This window comes from Lonchura striata, chromosome 8 (assembly GCF_046129695.1).
Source record: "Lonchura striata isolate bLonStr1 chromosome 8, bLonStr1.mat, whole genome shotgun sequence".
Lineage (NCBI taxonomy): Eukaryota > Metazoa > Chordata > Aves > Passeriformes > Estrildidae > Lonchura > Lonchura striata.
The window spans coordinates 27,006,388-27,024,509 of record NC_134610.1 but is presented as its reverse complement, the minus strand read 5'-3'; the positions used below and the strand labels follow the sequence as shown (position 1 = coordinate 27,024,509).

Below are 18,122 nucleotides of genomic sequence, written 5' to 3'. Positions count from 1 at the left end.
GACCTGTCCTAATGATAGCCATCCCTATGCTGTATGAATAAGGAAAAACTACTAAAATTCAGAACAGTACACATTACAGCAGAGACCTCGAAGGACTGTAAGAACCATACTATGAAATGAAATAATCAGATGTAACAAACAAGCAAAGACTTGAGTTTATAAAAGAAGAAACCACTGAAAATTGAGGTGGTCTACTCATAACCTGGTAGCAAAATAAAATTTAGTATTTAACATAACTGAATCTATCCAGAAACTTGAGATAGGATGAAGGAGAGAACATTAGGTTAAAACAGGTGCCTATGGAAACCTCCATAATTCTCAGATAAAAACAACTAGTTCTACTCTATAAATTAGTTACATATATGTTTGTTTCTTATCTGGAACACTATCCCAGAAACTTCTGGAAAAATGCCCCAAAAGCCCATATTAACTTATCTGCAATCAAGCGGTGGTTTTATTTTTAGATATGATTATAGAATACACCATTATTACTGTATTTACCTACATAGCCAGATTCATGGAATTCAGTTGTCCTCTTATGAAATCCATCCGCAATGGAGGAGAATGGATTGTTGGCAGGATGCAGAGTTTTTCCTCTGGTTTGTCAAAATTTACATGACATACGAGTCAAGAGTATCAATGCTGAGTTTATTTACTACATTTTATTTTCAAAGTTTGCTTATTCTACACTCAATATCAATTATCTTTCTAATTCTCACATTTCATGCAGTCAAAAGAAAAGTATTCTTACTGGCAGATTTCCTTTTGCCCAAGTGAAATCTGGCAAGTCAGGTATAGATGAGTTTTCCTGGTTTGAGGTGGATGTTTTTCTACAGTAGCTGATGGAACCATCACAGAATTGTGGAAAGATATCTTTGGCTGGTTGTCATGCACTTTTTCCTGCTCCACTTTCTGCTTCAAGTTTTCCTTATCATGGGAGAACACATGATTTTGAATCCTTAGAGCCTGCAGCATGTGATGTTGAAAAAGGTGGTTCAGCATACTTTCCAATATTTTTCTTCACTACATTACTAGATTTCCTCAAACTAGTTTTAAGGACAAAGTAATTTGGCTTTCCTTCCTAAATAGCATATTTATTAATATTTGACCCAGATGCTGGTGGCATGGCAATGCACACATTTCTCTACATTGCTTCTCTTTTGACTTTCAGTCAGGATTTTTTTTTTGGCAACTTTTCTTTTTCCTTATGCTGGACTTGTAAAATTACACATTTTGGGCAGTTTGGTGAGCCATGGCCTACAAAGGCACTCTGCTTGAATATCAGCATTGCAAGCATTTAAAATGGAAGAATTTTGCTGTTCCAGTCTTCATTCATACTCTGACTGTGAGACTTTTTAACAGTTTCAAATTTATGGATTTTCTTTTTTTTCAAAAGTGGTTGTTGGTTTGTTTTAGGATTTTTTGGGGGGTTGTTTTGAGTTTTGTTTGTTGGGGTGAGAGGAGTGGAGAGGTTCTCCCCCCCCACCCACCCCTAAAGTACATTAATCTGTTTATTTTCACTGTGGCGATTAACTACTACATCTAGCAGTGGGTATGGATGTTTATCCACGGGTAGATCTTGCTTTTTGTATCACTCTCTGAGGCCTGCCGGTGTCCCCCTGAATAGCCGATCGCGTTGCCCCAAACCAACGACCGACGGCAGCGCAGCCGCTTCCCTCGGGCCGAGTCCGACACGGCGGCCCCGCCACCGCCCCCTGGCGGCCGTGACCGCGGCCCGCGCGGGCAGGCGGGAAAACGGCTGAGGGGAGCGGGATGGGCAGGACAGGGCTGAGGGGAGCGGGATGGGCAGCGCTGAGGGGAGCGGGATGGGCAGGACAGGGCTGAAGGGAGCGGGATGGGCAGCGCTGAGGGGAGCGGGATGGGCAGCGCAGGGCTGAGGGGAGCGGGATGGGCAGCGCTGAGGGGAGCGGGATGGGCAGCGCTGAGGGCAGCGGGATGGGCAGCGCTGAGGGCAGCGGGATGGGCAGCGCAGGGCTGAGGGGAGCGGGATGGGCAGCGCTGAGGGCAGCGGGATGGGCAGCGCAGGGCTGAGGGGAGCGGGATGGGCAGCGCTGAGGGGAGCGGGATGGGCAGCGCTGAGGGGAGCGGGATGGGCAGCGCAGGGCTGAGGGGAGCGGGGTAGCAGGGACAGGGCTGAGGGGCAGCGAGGTGACCGCGGCGGACAAGCTGCTCGGCAAATAAACGCACCGGGGACGGAAGGGCGACACAAGGCAGGAAAAAACATCCCCTAAAGCAGCTGTTCCCAGAAGCAGCAGCCGGCGGGTCTCAGGCTGGGAGGCCTCCTTGCCCTCCGTGAAGGGAGGGAGCAGCCCCGGGGGCACAGTACAAAAATAACACCCAGGGAAAACAGTCTTTCTGCAAGTATCTGGGGACTTACACAGCAATTTCAAGCACAGCCGCCCTGAGGAATGCCATAGCACCGTCCACACCGCTATGAGGAAACAAGGTAAGGCTTAGGCTTAGCTGTAGGTATTTACCTGATGGTATTCTCTGATCTCCCAAAGTCTTCAGTCGTTTTATTACATTCTGCTGGAAATCTACAAGCGAGTAATTCTCACCTAATCATAACCCTTCTAAAGTTTACCTCAGCAATACCAAAACTACTTTAAAAAGACACTCTGCAAATTGATGTCCCCTTGGCTTCATTTTGAGAAAACTGCCTTGAGAAAGTAACGTTTAAACCAAGTCGAAATTAACCAAATATTAAATTACTACAACAACTTAAGTTCTAATTTTCTAATTTAGCTTTGGAGTCGAGCCTCTGATCAGGCTGCATGGGGCTTTGTCCACCCAAGTCTGGAGCAGCCCCAACAGCCCCTCAGCCTCCCATCCCAAATCTTCAGACAGACTGATTTATTTTAAACAGACTAAACAATGGGAAACAAGACAAAGTAGTACCATCATTATTAACTAGTTTACAGCAATTGTTTAATATATGTTTCATATAGGTAAAAACAAGACCTTGGCACCAACATATCTGAAAACTTTTTTTCATTAACACAAATGAATTAAAAACAATGATATGGAAATGCACAAGGGCATTTCAGTTAAGGCTTTATAAATATTGCATGTTCTAGAATTAAATATGTATTTTGTAAACATGTTCTAAGACTTTAGAAGAAACTAAAGAAAAAAAGCTCACTTAAACTCATATTCCACTGTGAGGCTTAATGGAATGAAAAGTATTTTGTAAAATAGATAATTAGCCATCAAACTGTTTATTGTGCTTTTTATATGGCAACCTCAAAACTCATTAATTTAAATATGGATATACTCAGACCCTCCTAAAAATACATACAGGAAAGGCAAGCCTGGCTTGAAATACTGATCCTATTAAGATCATTAATTCAATCCCTGCTCAAACATATAAAGACTATAATATTTCACAATAAGAATGAATCTGGCTCTTGGCTGGCATCAATTTGTCAAAGGGATAGTCGGAAGGCCAATTCCTAGTGTTAATGTCAGAAACCAAGCAACGATGTTATCCAAGTTTTTCCTGTACTGATGTGATGCCTTAGCACACTTCTGCTGAGCTCTGTATTTTATGGGCAAAATGGTATTTCTGACCATACCAAGATCAAAGAAAAATCATGCACCTATGTCATTAATAATCTCGTCTTCAGGAGGTAAATGACTCTGCAAGCAAACACACAACATCAGGAGAAAGTGTGGTGGCAAGCTATACGGAACACTTCCTGTCTCATCCCTCATCTCCTACAGCCAAATCATGGCAAGAACATCAGTGCACAACTGAAGGAGATCAGCACCCTGAATCTCTCAATTTTAATGTACAGTGCAGTGCCAGCTGCAATTTAGCTCTAGTTTTACAAAAATATAGACACAAGAGCCACAATAGTTTATAATAGAGGCTAAGGGCTCCTTCCCACAGCAAACTGAACGCCTCAGAATGCAGCCAACAGCTGTGGAACATCTTTTAATTCTTGTAGATGCCTTTTTCCTCCCTGCCAACATTGTCACAGCATTTAAAAGATGTCACAAACACTGAATTTTTGAATAACTTAAATTTGCTGAATGGACACAAAAGAACACAAGTCCTCACCAGGGCAGCAACAGCCCTAGTTATTCACGTTCCCCATGTTTGCTTTGAAGCAACTCAGGTAACAGCACAAAGTTAACATAGTTAATATTGAAAGCTCTTTGACATTTCCTTTCAAGTATTACCTGGATACTCTTGCTTCACTACTAAAAAAGTTCAGTAATTCTTCAGTGAACTTTGACAAGTGCACCCCTTTTACAACCACCCACAGACACACGTATTAAATCAAACAAGGCAAAATCAATCTATGTTAAGTAACACATACAAACAAGTTAGGTGACATTTTCTTGATAAATGGTTTTCAAACTAGACCTTATCTGTGTTTACTAAGGAGACTGTTTCTTGCTGCAATATATCTGCATTTGTTCACATCTGCAATGCTTTCATTTTGCCACTTTAATATAAAGGAAAAGGAATGTTGGATCTCGTCAGCATAACCCATTGCCTGCCATGATTACTACTACGTCACTGCATAGAAGGTGGGCTGCTGCAGACTTTTTGGGTTGATTTAATAAGTATTTTCTTGTAATTTTAGGAAGAAATTTCCCATTCTATCCTAACACAAAGTAACAATTTGGCAGAAAACAATCTCCATCAAAATAGGTAGGAACATTTTTAGCATCTATGAAATCCAAGTCTGTTTAGAAAGAGCAGTGAATAAAATGACTGCTCTTGCCATACCAGATGAGGAGAAATCATAACACTATTCTTGTGAATGGCTTTGGAATACACTTCTTGACTGTTGAGAAATTACAGGACATGGATACATCCTGTTGGCAACACGAAATGATGTGAAGATGTTCACAAAATGAACTGACCAAAGTGTTGCAACATTAAAACTTCTCTGTCTTGTATCCACATCAGCCTGTAAGAACTTGTTCTCATCAAGATTTTTGCCAAGAGAACTAAATGAAGATTAAAAAAGTGGATTTTAATAATCCTCTTTTATGGTTACTAAACAAAATCCCTGTCAATTTAATCCTTTATTCTCAAAAAATATTTTATGACAAATAAATGTAGATTATTTTAAGATTACTAACTTGATGAGGTTTATATTTCCTAACTCTGTTTTGTTATAAATTTTCCTTAGGCTACTTTTGTTGTAAGATGTTTTTTTTAATCTCTAGAAAATGTTTAACCAAATTAGATAAGCTAACTGCTGTTTGCATTAGTAACAAAAGTGGGTTGTTGAAGACTGTACAGCAGTCAACAAAGCACTGAACACCTGATCTTCTGCATCCTTCTAGTGTCTTTGGCTATGTACTAGCAGTATTTACAAAATCACCTTGACTTTATGCACTAGGGATAATCTACTTTGTAAAATAAAAAGCAAAAGTATAAAAGTTTTCAATCACATTTGGAAACTGTAACATACATAAAAAGATCAACATTAAATATATACAATATAAAAATACACTTTTTTCTTTATGAAAATTATAATACATAGTTATAATACAACATATTGAGCCATCAGTCACAGCTACAATATATGCAGATTCTTGTTCCACACTTATGGCTGGACTCTGGGTATGACATCTCCGTGAGGAAATTCCTCAATTTCAGAATGAAACATCAATTCTAAAAGAGAAATGAAAGAATTATATTTTCTTTGAAAACTTTCACCTGAATACAATTCCATTATTCCTGAAAAGTACCCTGGCATTCCCCCAAGCCTCCTGCTTTTCATCCCAATCATATCATCAACAACTCAGTGATGGCAAGGGCCACCAATATTTTCAGAAAACTATTGCTGCTCCCCAAAACTGACAGGATTGGTGACAATGTTAGCAGTTGATCATGTGCAGTACCATCGTGCATTCAACATGGACACTGAAACACAACCCTATTATCAGACTGAGGGATTGTTAAAGTTTTGAGAGTGTCAGACTCAAGAAGGAAGACTTCTGTTTAGAGACTCATTCATTTTTAGAAGTCTTTGCTCTGAGTCTCACAGTGTTAAGTTAGTATATCCCACACTTAGCAAACTAAACTTTTTTATTTGGAATAAGTACTAATGAATTTCGCCCTAGAAATTTCTGAAGTGGTTTTCCAATCTTAGTAGGCACATGTAAGAATCAAAAAATTTAATCAGTAAAATTCTGCCACTGGATTCCTTATGTAAGTCTTTATTATTTATGGGTTTTAAATACAATTTAAGCATCTGTTATAAATTTTACCATTGAGGACTGTAAAGACTGCCACTTAGTTGTTTGGGGTTTTTAACTCAGTACATGATTTATTAGAAATAAACACAGTAACTGGAGCCAGCTGAAATATGGACATGTTTACATTAAAGTTCAGAAGTAATTTGAAGAGGCATGTTGAATCCTCAGCCTCCCAAACACAAACCTGTGCTTCAAGACACGGTGTTCTTAGGATGTTTTGGCTTTTAAGTTGAAACTTAGGATTTTTATGTACAGCATACCTTCAAGTGACAGGCTGCATGCACTTGACAGGAATGCTGAGTTAGGACACACCTTTTGGATCCCAGGTGGAACACAAAAGGAAGAAGGCCCAGTTTCTAGCCAAGTTTCTTCAATGAGAAGAACTTGCTTCCCCCTCCTCCAGCCTGCACCAGCACAAGCTGTCCTCATCTGAAGTCCTGTTCTGCAAGAACAAATCTGACTTTTCAAAGCTAGGGAGTTCCCAAAACTACTGCAATGTCCTATTGAAAATAATACTGAACTTGTACCCCATTTAGCACTTCCAGAAGGAACATTAATAACATTAGAGAATTTTCTAAGACACACATAGAATAAATGCATTTCAAATATTTAAAATACTGTTCAAGTATTTTAAATTATTTTTCTCTTCATTGAAAAGAGACCTTCTATAATGTTTCAAAATCCATGTTGCTTCAGACAGGACAAATAAAGCTTTTATTTTTATAATACCAAACACAGACACCAGCATCCTAAAAAGCATTTGCTATGCAAAGTTGCTAGGAGATACTTGCTCTTCCTCAGTCACAAAATTTCTCAGGACTAGTCTTGAACACCCAATACAGAGTACAGCAGATAGAAAAACCCAACAATCTGAATAAACAACATTTTGCCTATTAATGTTTCCTACCTTCACTGTGGTCCAACTCTGGTCGGGAACTTAAGAAGATCCAACTTGTCCCAACTAGAACAGACACTACGAGATTCACCACAACCCATGAATGAACAATTTCTGCCTCTGTACCTGCAGTCCTGGGAAAGACACATCAAACCATCAGTCATTTGTCGCTGTTGAGGCAGGACAGGAATGAAGAGACTGGACTTAGAAGGCTGTGAGAGTAAAACTATGATTTATTCAAAATATACTGCTTTTTTATATAGAGCTTTATGAGGACCAAATTCATTGGTCCTGAAGTGAAAACAACTTACAGCGTTGGTTTAAAGTGCTTGATGCACAGTGATAGAACTTAACTATAAACAATGTGAAAAACAAGAGAGATAAAGAATTATTTACATTTTTCTCTAGCTTTTTCCCAGGTATTTGCCTGGCTAGAAATTTTTAGTTTCTTTCTTTGACGGAATCTGAGTACCACAATCATTGGTGCAAAGAAGTTACAATAAGAATTGCAACAGAGTAACATCAAAACAAGTTTTCTAAAACAGATGTGAAAAGAGAGCTACTTGTACCATCCATGATGGTCTTGCATTGCAAAGGCCTAGTAAAGAGAACAATCACCAAAGATCACAGAAACCCTAAACCTCCACCCCCACAAAAAACTAACTGCCCAAACCAGCAAATTTTCACGTAAATACTTTTGTTCTACTTCTCCTGGTTTACTTTAAAAATTCATGCTACCAGAATTTGAGTCCATTAATAGGAACTTCAGAAACTAACAGTTTTGGATGTGATCACCTAAAATGAAATGATGGTTTATATTGAAATGCTAGCTGTGTCTGCTAAGCCCATGCATCCTGTGGCAGACTCCTTCAAAGACAGTATTGTCTGTCTACAGAATGCCCTGCCCTTGAACCCAAAATGGTTGCTTACCTCATCAGGGTCCCACTCCCAAGCAAAAGAGATTCTTAAGGTTCCTGCCAGATGACATTTCCAGCATTATTCCAACTCTTGTTTAAGGTATAACGGATTTGCAAACAACATGACCAAACTCATCCTTGAGTTCTTATTTTTTAGTGAAAATAGCAAATATTCAGGGCAAGCTCAAAGGCAGGTTCAGAAATAAAATCCTTCATCAATACTTTCTTACATATCTTGCACAATCTCTTCAATCTGCCAGTTTGACAAAGGTCCCTAAGTGAGCTATGCTGTAATTTACAGAAATGATTTCTCGTTTCCTACCAGATACTGCCATTTTCCGAAGGTGGCGTGTAGAGGTGGATTCTGTCACATGTCATCTGCTGGCTTAAGGATAAGATAAGAGCAGCAAAGTACACTGGAAGAAATGGAATTAGTAGTGTCAGATATAATCCCAAAATGCTGTCTCATCCATGACATGGCACTAAGCACTACATTTTCTTTCCTTTCACTTCACTGCCTCCAATCATAGTCTACTTTAATTCATTCTTTTTTCTTTAACATTCTCCTGACCTATCAAAATCTGATTTCTGCACTTGTGCAACCCATGAGCTATATCAAAGCTTGTATCTTGTGATTCTGGTTTTTTTGTTAGATTTGTGTTCAATATTCAGAAATGGAAAAGAACTATCTCACTAACAGCCCTACTAATGCTACTATTGAAAATGCTTTGAAAAATATGGAACACAGTGATTATGGACACTGCTATTATCAACTACTGAGCAAGTAATTTATTCTAAAGCAGAAAATAAGCTGGGAGGAAAATTTCAGTAAAAAGAGTATGGAGGAGTTTTCCATTTAGCATATTTTCTGGATAGCTTCCAATCCACTTCAAAATACTTACAGAAAGAAGCTAGTGCTGCTGGGTCTAGGGTAAGAAAGCCCCTCAGTGCAATGGATGCTTTTGCCAGATCAATCCTGATAACAAAATCAAGAGTCATTAACACAATGTACGACAATGTTATTATTCTTCTAACAGTATTCTATTGTTCTTTTACTTTCTGCAAGGTATTTTTTCTGCCTTTGTAACAGTGCCTTAATCTACAACTACATCCCACACACATAGCAATGGTCCTCACTATGCCAATTCCAAAATGAAGAAGGATGCTCCATAAAGTTTCACACTGCAGCCCTTTCTGAAACAGGGAGAACCTGGAGACATCTGTCCCCTGTCATCTTTGCCATTCAGTTCAGTGTCCATGCTAATGTAAGTGCTTACACTGCTTACAGGAGCAAATGTGAGTAACTTGGGATTCCTCCCTGCCATCCTTGGAGGGAAAGAAGTCACAATTTTTTTCATAGCACCAACTCCCCCACTGGCTTATCCTATCTCTAAATAAAATAAACATTTGCAATATCCATTAATCTAGTGAATGATCTTTTTTGAGCTTCTTTCTTTTCAGTCCCACTCTTAATCTGTAATGCAGAAGCCCAAGCTGAGCCAGGAAAACTGTATGCTCAGCTATGTTTCAAACCTGACTAGGCAATGGATTCATATGAATGTGAACCTGATAGAAACAATTGTTGCTCTCTACCCCTCTTCACAGTCCCACCGGAAAAAAACAGGTCATCTCTTACATTTGCTTCACATCCTGATCCCACAAACAGCAGCAGTACATTGAAGCAGAGTGCAAGCACCAGACAGAAATGAGTACCAAAGGTCTGGATGCACAAGTACACCCTTCTGTGTTTAGTAAGCCATATAAAAAAATCATTCTTTGAGTATATCAATTAAATAATCAACAGCAAATCAACATGTGCCAAAGGAGAAAGGAACATCATATACACAGATTATATATATGCACCTTTCAAATACAAATATACTTTACCTGTCAAAGGCTGAGACTGTACTTATAGACAGCAAAAAATAGAACAAACTTTGAGCTGGGTATGCTATTGTCTTATACTGCTCAAGCAGGTTAGAAACCATGGAAAGCTCATTTCCTGCCAAAATGTAGATAACCACAATGTTCCATACAGCATAACCAGCAAGGAAGCCATGGGCGAAGAGGCCTAAGACCCTGAATGGAGGAAAGAACGTTAGACCAGTTTTAACATCTTGAATTAGCTAGATAGAAAAAGCCTATGAATGCATCTGTTCAACCCTTTTCAAGACATTGTTTCTGAGTGCTTTTTCTGTTCTAGTTAAAAAAATTCTAAGCAAGAGTTTTGTTTCCTCCTGTCACACAAGATGCACCAGAACCTGAGCACTTAAAAGAAAACAGATGTTTTACCTTCCCTTCATTACAGCCATGGGCATCAAATACTTTCACTTGTAGCTGCCTGTAGTTTCCCAAGACCACTGCCCCTTACACTTGCAGAACATTCTAACCTGTCCCCAAGGCAATCTTTTCAGTATCCTCATTGCTAAGGGAAAGCTTGAGCACAGGCTTCCAGGTAAAACAGACCACAGAAGATGGCTGTTACCTTCCCATTCTCTATTACAAAATAACTGCATATTAAAAAGTAATGGTTTTGCTATTTATGTGCAAGCTTATTCTCCCAGTGCAATTTCACTCCTCCCTCTTTCCCACCAACCAGGATTTTTCTTTGAGAATTGTCTGAATTCGGGTATTTTTATTCTGGTAATACACATGATGGGTCAATCCTACTTTCTAACACACTTTGTAGGTGACTAATGTTTTGGTTATCAGCTCAATCTCTTGCTATTGAGATTCTGTCAGAATCTTTGCAATATGACTTTCTTAGTTATTCTTTATACATCACTGTATTTCACATGTGATGTCTACATAGAAATTTATAATTTTGACAACAAATACAAAACGCTAGAGGACTGATAAACTTCATAGCTGTTGAATCCAGAACCACCATTTATTAGGAATATCCAAAAGAAATAAAAATACACCGCAACTATAGAGGAAAGACACTAATTTCAGGGAGGAAAAAAAACCCAAAAACTCAAACCAAACCCCCGATTTATGTTTATTTATATCAGAACATTTATCTTTCACCTGAAACTTCGGTGCACTGAGAGGGCAACATCTCTAGTAGTCCATGAAGCCTTCACATCCAAAAGTACATTGATATTTTCAGTGGTTTTAATCAATTCTGCACGGTCAGCTGCATGAAAACGCCCTGAAAGGATAAGGAAATCAGTTTTAGAGAGCTCTGTTTCCTTTCACCATCATTTCTACATTAACGCTTAATTATTGTTAAAAGGCTGTAAGCATCAGAAATTTCTTCTCCCCCCTTCCTGCCCTTTGTCAGCTTACATTGATACAGGATGCCTCTTGTCAGAATGATGAATCCTGGTGGGTCAGGTTATGGAGTTAACAATGTGCAAAGCACTTTGGGAAATTACCTAGCGTTCCCTGGGACAAAAAAAACCCAAACAAAACAACAGAAAAACACAAACGCCCTGCAAAAAACTTGCACCTGAAAGACTTTTTCTAAGTAATAGTTTCTTCTTAATGTACTGTGACAATATTAAGTCAAAAAAGCTCCGCTAGATATTTTGAAACCTTTTTCACCTCCACCATGGAATTAAAAAATCAAACCAAATATACCAGTACAGCAACACCACCATTCACTGTTGAAAAATCATCATGTGTATTTATTTCCAAATAATTTTTGTTTTGGAAAACTTTAAAAAAATTCTTCCCAATACTACAGTATTTAGATTTTAGATACAATAATGCTTCTTCTAATTGCAAGAATGTTCTTAAATTACTTAAATCACAATATGAACTCACGATTTTTTTCAACAAACACTTTGCTAACAGGCTGACTAATTCCAGTGGGAGCAGCAAACACAGGCTGCTGATCTGGGCTCTTTCTGTGCTCATCTTCAATGATGTCTTCCTCCTCCACTTCCAGCTCATTGGAGCTTACTTCAGCTGGCCGAGGTTTCCTGTTGGCACAGAACACACAGTGGGACAGAGAAAGAATAGGAGGTACTGTGTAAAATCCAAAGCCTCCTATGAACATTTAACATGCCCAACCTGACTGATAAGAACCCATCAGACTATGACCTGTATATTATTACCCTGTTTATAATTTTAAGGACTAAAGTTCCCATGCAGGTAGTTGACTAAAACCATAAGATTAATTCCATATCAAGAGATTAACAGTTAGAACATATCAGAATAATTGGGAAAAAAAGCTAACTTTCGTATAATTAAAATAGTAAGAATGAGAGAAAGCAGTTGAAAATTCCAATTTTTTCATGTCTGTGACAGAACTATTAGGCTAATGAACATGTATTTAGAGCTGTGATGCATCCAGGAATGCACAGAACGAAGAAGTGAAAAAAGTTAGATTTTAACCCTGGAAAGAAGTGTACACAGGCTGAATGGTATTGTGGGCTTCAAGATTTTACATTTTTGCCAAATGACAATGTCAAATACTCTTCAGCCACATTCACTGTTACAGTTAATCCAGATTATGAGCTATACTAGTTTTGTCTCACTTTGCTCTTCTTCTCTGTTTGCGGATCACCGTTTCTTCAGCTTCAGGGACATCCATGCCATTTCCATTCTGAAATAGGGATGCCACATTCTGCTGGGTAAAAGAGGTCTCAGAATCTGAAGATTAAAAAAAAACAACCCAACATGAAAGTTTCAGAGCTTTCATAAAAATGGAAATATATTCACCTAAATACATAAATAGTTATTATATAAAAAGAGTAGCAAAAAAAGTCATGATCTGAGCTTTGAATGATGTAAAGTATAACAATTTCCAAAACTGTATATCCATTATATTCATGGAGGTCTGTACCCAATGTAATCTGAAACCAGAAAGTGAAACTCTAAACTACCACTCACCCAGAGATTACTTTCAGCTATTTTAGGTAAAGAAGCACATGAAATGTTTTAAAACTAAATACACATTGTCCAATAACATTTCTGTGTTCCCAAGTTTTATTCACTTCTCTTTCCCATCTACCACTATCTCACATACCAGCAGGTACTTTCTTCTTCTTGCGTTTCCTCTGAGGAGGGGCATCAGGAGGTTCAGGGGTCAGGGGCTCGCTGCTTTCAGACTGTCGACGAACTGCTGCTTGCACAATTCCATCTAAAAACCACAGGAAAAGATCCAGCAGCCTGAATTCAGAGCCACTGAGAAACAGGCAAAAGAAAGCTGCCATTTACCACATTGTTGCCCAGCTGAGCAACAACTGAGATGAAAATGCATTGGCTATAGGAAATGTGAGAGTTGAGAATCAATGATGAGAAGTGGAAATATCCAAAGGTATTTCACAGTAACAGTATCATACTCAGAGGAAATTTAAGTATCCAAGAAGTAGCACATTCCCATTTGGGCATACAGCAGAGGGCTGCCTGAAAAGAATCCATCACTGGAAAGAACTACACCTCTATATTTCTCTTTTCTATGTGCAAAAATTATAATACAAGAGCCAAGAAAAAAAAAAAAAATTATTGCATGGTGATCCACAGATATGAGCTAAGGCAAAATGGCATCACATCAAAGGAAAATTTAAATACTAAACATACAGTACAAGAATAAAAAAGGGGCAAAAAAAAATCCACTGAAGGATATTTACTCCAGTTTGAGCAATTAATTATTATACTTTGGAGGAATTTTATTTCTGTGAAAGGTTAAAATGAATTAATATTATTAATAGTGCCTTCAAGGACTGCATTTTTATGGTAACAACTGAATCTTTGTTTCCACTTCAAAGTCAAGTTTACCCATCTTTTATAAACATTTATTATGCAAAAGTAACCAACAAATAATTATCTTTTACAGTCAACTCTTCAGTGATAACGAAGTAATTAACTTATGACTTTATTTGGCCAAGGACTGAAATTGAACCAGAATGCTAAATTAATTTTATCTTAGTTCATTCAAAAATTTGAATGCTTAACACATTCAACATAAGCAGCTTACAGCTGGAAATATCTATTTAATGAATTATGCAAAGAAGTTAGAAAGGAAAAAATAGAAGGAATAAAAGAACAGTTTTTAGTCTTGGCAGAACCGTACCTAATGGAGTCTTTCCTTTGGGTTTCCTTTTTTTGGGACGACTGAGTGGAATTTCATCTGCATAACATAAAACAGAAGTATGGGTGCACAGCAAGGAGAAATCTCAATTTCCTTTTTTTAACAGCCATCCTATTGCAAGTTAAGAAATACATTATTTTTTACAGATTATGACATCCTTTGTTTTTACAGGTAGGATGACAATTCACCAGTTCACACAAGGAGAAGGAGAGTACAGAAGATGGTAGGAAAACAGAGTAAGAAATCAGGGTAAGAAGTCTTACGTGCAGCAAAGGCTCAGTACATACATGCATGTGTGTTAAGCGATAAACTGAAATACTCTGAATAATGCTCTGAAAATTAAACTTCCTGTTTAAAGCACAGTGGCAACATTTCAGTTACCTTGATGGAAATAGCTAACAGTAAAGAGAGCAGAGAAAAACAACAGTTCTAACAATGCACAGGTATCCAGTTTAAATAATCAGCCTGCATTTAGGAAAAGTATAAAGCTTCATCTTTAAAGAGAGAATGAGTGGCACCAAAAGGAACTACCAAAGTTTGTAGTTCTCTTTAATAACTCACCTTGGCTTCCACTTCATATTGAAGAAGGAAAGTTGTTGACAAGCAGTGTAAAAAGATGAAAAGAAAGTTAGTTTTGAATAAATTACAATTCACAACCATGAAATTCACTCTGCTGCTTTCGTGCTTAATTTCCTTATCCCCCCTCCTCTTTATGAGCAGCTGTGTATAACAGGGTAAAGGGTATGAAGCAATCAGCAAGATTCAACACTTTGATGGTGACTATGCACAGTTTCTTGATTGGCTAGCTGTGGATCAGATTAAAAGCTTTAATCACCTGGCTAATTAAAACTTGTCTTACTGCCTGGTATATAACAAACTAACAGAAGTTATGAAACATTTGAGCCTATACGTCACTAAAAAGACACTATCTGTCGACAATCATAAACATCACATTTACTTGGAGGTACTTTGAAGGAAGTCTGAAGTACCATCTCATAAAAACTATACAACTGTTTTTCCTTTCACACTGAAAAAACCCCCAATTTTTCCCTTATACTACATCAAACTAATAGATACCTAACTTCCTATTAAAGAGTATCTAGTCTAATTCCCAAAATTCATGGTTTTAAATATTTGTGATTCAAATAAACTAATAAAAAGAACACATAATAAAAGAGAGATGAAGAAGAGATTAAAATGAACAACATTTAAGCTACACTAGACATTAAAACTGGAATATTTGCCCAGAAGTTTTTAAAGGATTTATCTCTCATCAGTATTAAAACTGATGTAATATGGTAAAATTTATTGGCTTCTATAAAACTTTAAAATGCTTTGCATTCCTTGTAAAGCATTTTGGGACAAAATTTAGCAAGAGAAGCATTTTTACTGCTCAGAGATGTTTATGAAACTTATTTATTTTAATGTTACTACTTTCAAAATCTGCAGTACAGTATCATGATCAGTTCCACAGAATGCAATGATTTTACCTTGGCACTGGAGGAAGGGCACGAGGCGGGCACTGAAAGACAAGAGACAAAAATCAGCTTCTGCCAGCATGAACCCACCTCTCAGGAAACAGCTTCAGATCAGAACATCCAAGGTATGTTTTTCTCTGTATGCCTCCTGAATGGCCAAACATTCCTAATGGAGATGTTACATAAAAGTAGGATGTAAAAGATGCTGAACTAATATGCCTTTATCAGAGTTCTGATGGGCACTGCAGTAGGAACATACAGCTACCCTCTGTGTGAGACACAGCTTACATTTTAGCTTCAATAATTTCTACTTTTTCATGTAAGGTACCACCTTCACTATAAAGCTTATTAGTTATTCTATTCAAATAAATATAAAATATTGTAATGAATTGTGCATTCAGTAATTGTACAGTATACAACCTGAGATGAGTATTTTCTATTAATGAGGTAAATTCAGAACAATAATAAAAACAATAAAAGGAAATAAGCTCACTTATTAAAATGCTTTTAAATATTACAAAATATCATTTTTCCATATAATTTTGAACATATTTACCAGCAGGTCAAACACCTAAAATCTAAAAGGATCTCCAAATAATAATTTGAAACTGAGCTTGTACCTTTCTCTTCCCTAGAAAAAGGAGTTAACTTTCAGATTTTGTATTACACAATTATATTGAAAGAACATACACAAAAAAGTATTTTCCATGCCCAGAAAATTCAAATACCAGAACTAAAAAAGGTTGGAAGACTGGTAAGACTCAAGGAGCCACAAACTTACCACTTGTTTCTTTCCCATATCATTTGAAGTCCTTCCCTGAAAGAGGCACTGTGAACTGGTCTAGGCTCCCTCACACTGCTCAGCTCCCTCACATTGAACCGCAGCTAATTCTGAACTAAAAATAAACTTCAGGCAGCCAGGATTAGCTGGACCTGAACCCTCCTACCCCTGGGTCAGGACCCAGAACTACTCCCATTTGAAACAAGGGCAGGTTGTTCTATGACAGCAAATATTACTTGCACTAAAAAACTCTTCATTCTGCGTGCTGGCACAGGTTCTTATAAACAAGTTTTACATTGGTTTGTTTACCCAAAGGAAATGAGATACCTCATGCAAGGAAGGGTTTGTGGGATTAGACTTCAAATCTCTTACTTGGATTTTGGCCATGCTGAAGATTGACAGCAAGTGCCACTTGCTACACAGGTAGAGAACTGCACACCCTAAGGGGCTTCCAGCAAACTGGTGGGGACTGGTCACGCTATACTGGTGCACCATAAGGGAAAAAAATATTGGTAAAGGTCAGATCTCATTACTTTTATTATTTCCAACATTCTTGTGGCAGTAAATGTTTACAATACTTAGTATTTAAAAAAACTAAATGCTAAAAAACTCCATAAAAACAAACAAGACACAGCATTCACTGCCTATGCAGTAGTAATTCTATACTCAGTAGTACCTTTTTATTTTATTACCTTCTACAGAACAACTGGCAAGTGCATTGATTTCTGTATAATTTATTCCTTGCAACACAGGAAAGCACATGCAAGCAGCCAGTTGTAAATACTCATCTGCCCATCTGTGTGACAGTTCCTAGCTTTGCCATAGAGCTATCAGCTTTTGTCTAATTGCAATTTCACAGAGTCTGAAGTAACTTACCCCAAATTTCATAGAAAGGGTGAGTCTGGGGACAGGTCCCCATGGACATTTTGTTATGGACAGAAGAACCGCTGCGTGCTTTAAAATGCCTCCGAAATAATGCCCCCGAAACCAAGAGACTCCCACAAACAAGGCAGCCGCTGCCTCGGTCAAACCCTGTGTTTGCACACCTGAGCCAGGCCACAAGACAGTGGGACGCACCTGGACACTCAGGGGGAAAACGAACTATCCAAATCCCCGGATGCCCATTCCAGGACGCTGAGAAGGAAAGGTTTAAATGTCCAGAATGTTTAAAAATACTGAAGCAGCCTTCACAGATTTGTTAAAGCCTTGCAGATTTTCTTTTGAGAGGTTTATATCAAAAAGTACATGAAGGAAATGTTTGCTTGCTTCCGTTACAAAGATCTTCAGAAATGTGCGACCATGCGGCCGGTTACATTCCCCCCTTCCCGCGGGATGCAGCCGGGCGGGCACCGCCGCCTCCGCAGCGGAGCGGGGACGCAGGAGCCTCGCTACCAGGGCGCTCTGCTACCAGGGCGCTCTGCTACCAGGGCGCTCTGCTACCAGGGCGCTCTGCTACCAGGGCGCTCTGCTACCAGGGCGCTCTGCTACCAGGGCGCTCTGCTACCGCGTTGCGCTTCAGCTCCGCCTCCCCTGAGCAGCTGCTGCTTGGGGAGCGGCCCGCCACATCCCTTCAGCAACAGCGCTCAGGTGGGCCAAACTCCCGCCGCCGGGCTCCCCGCCCTGCAGCCCCACGGAGCCGTTCGCGCCCCACTCCCGCTCCGGCCCCACCGCCCCCTCACCACGCCGGGGCCCGCCCGCCGCGCCGCCATGGACCACGCCCGCCCAGCTCCGGCTCTGCGGGGAGGAGCCGCTGCTCCTTCCG

General features: G+C 39.0%; 1 protein-coding gene across 1 annotated transcript; it reads right to left on the bottom strand.

The window, feature by feature from the left end:
- Positions 1-2,916: 2,916 nt before the first annotated feature.
- On the bottom strand, positions 2,917-18,081 carry TMEM237 (transmembrane protein 237). Its single transcript, XM_021555407.2, has 13 exons — positions 18,040-18,081; positions 15,592-15,623; positions 14,663-14,673; positions 14,084-14,140; positions 13,037-13,150; positions 12,546-12,660; positions 11,830-11,987; positions 11,089-11,212; positions 9,946-10,137; positions 8,961-9,034; positions 8,381-8,474; positions 7,154-7,275; positions 2,917-5,659 (listed from the first exon to the last, which is right to left on the bottom strand). The coding sequence occupies exons 1-13, from the start codon at positions 18,067-18,069 to the stop codon at positions 5,592-5,594; spliced, it is 1,191 nt and encodes a 396-aa protein (XP_021411082.1). The 5' UTR covers positions 18,070-18,081; the 3' UTR covers positions 2,917-5,591.
- Between the last annotated feature and the right edge of the window lie 41 nt (positions 18,082-18,122).

Coding starts and splice junctions, on each gene's coding strand:
- TMEM237 (XM_021555407.2), bottom strand. CDS start 18,069: ATGGCGGCGCGGCGGGCGGGCCCCGGCGTG. Junction 7,276..8,380: donor TCGGAAAATGGCAGTATCTG/GTAGGAAACGAG, acceptor TGTCTTTCCCAG/GACTGCAGGTACAGAGGCAG. Junction 5,660..7,153: donor AGAGTTGGACCACAGTGAAG/GTAGGAAACATT, acceptor TTTCTCTTTTAG/AATTGATGTTTCATTCTGAA.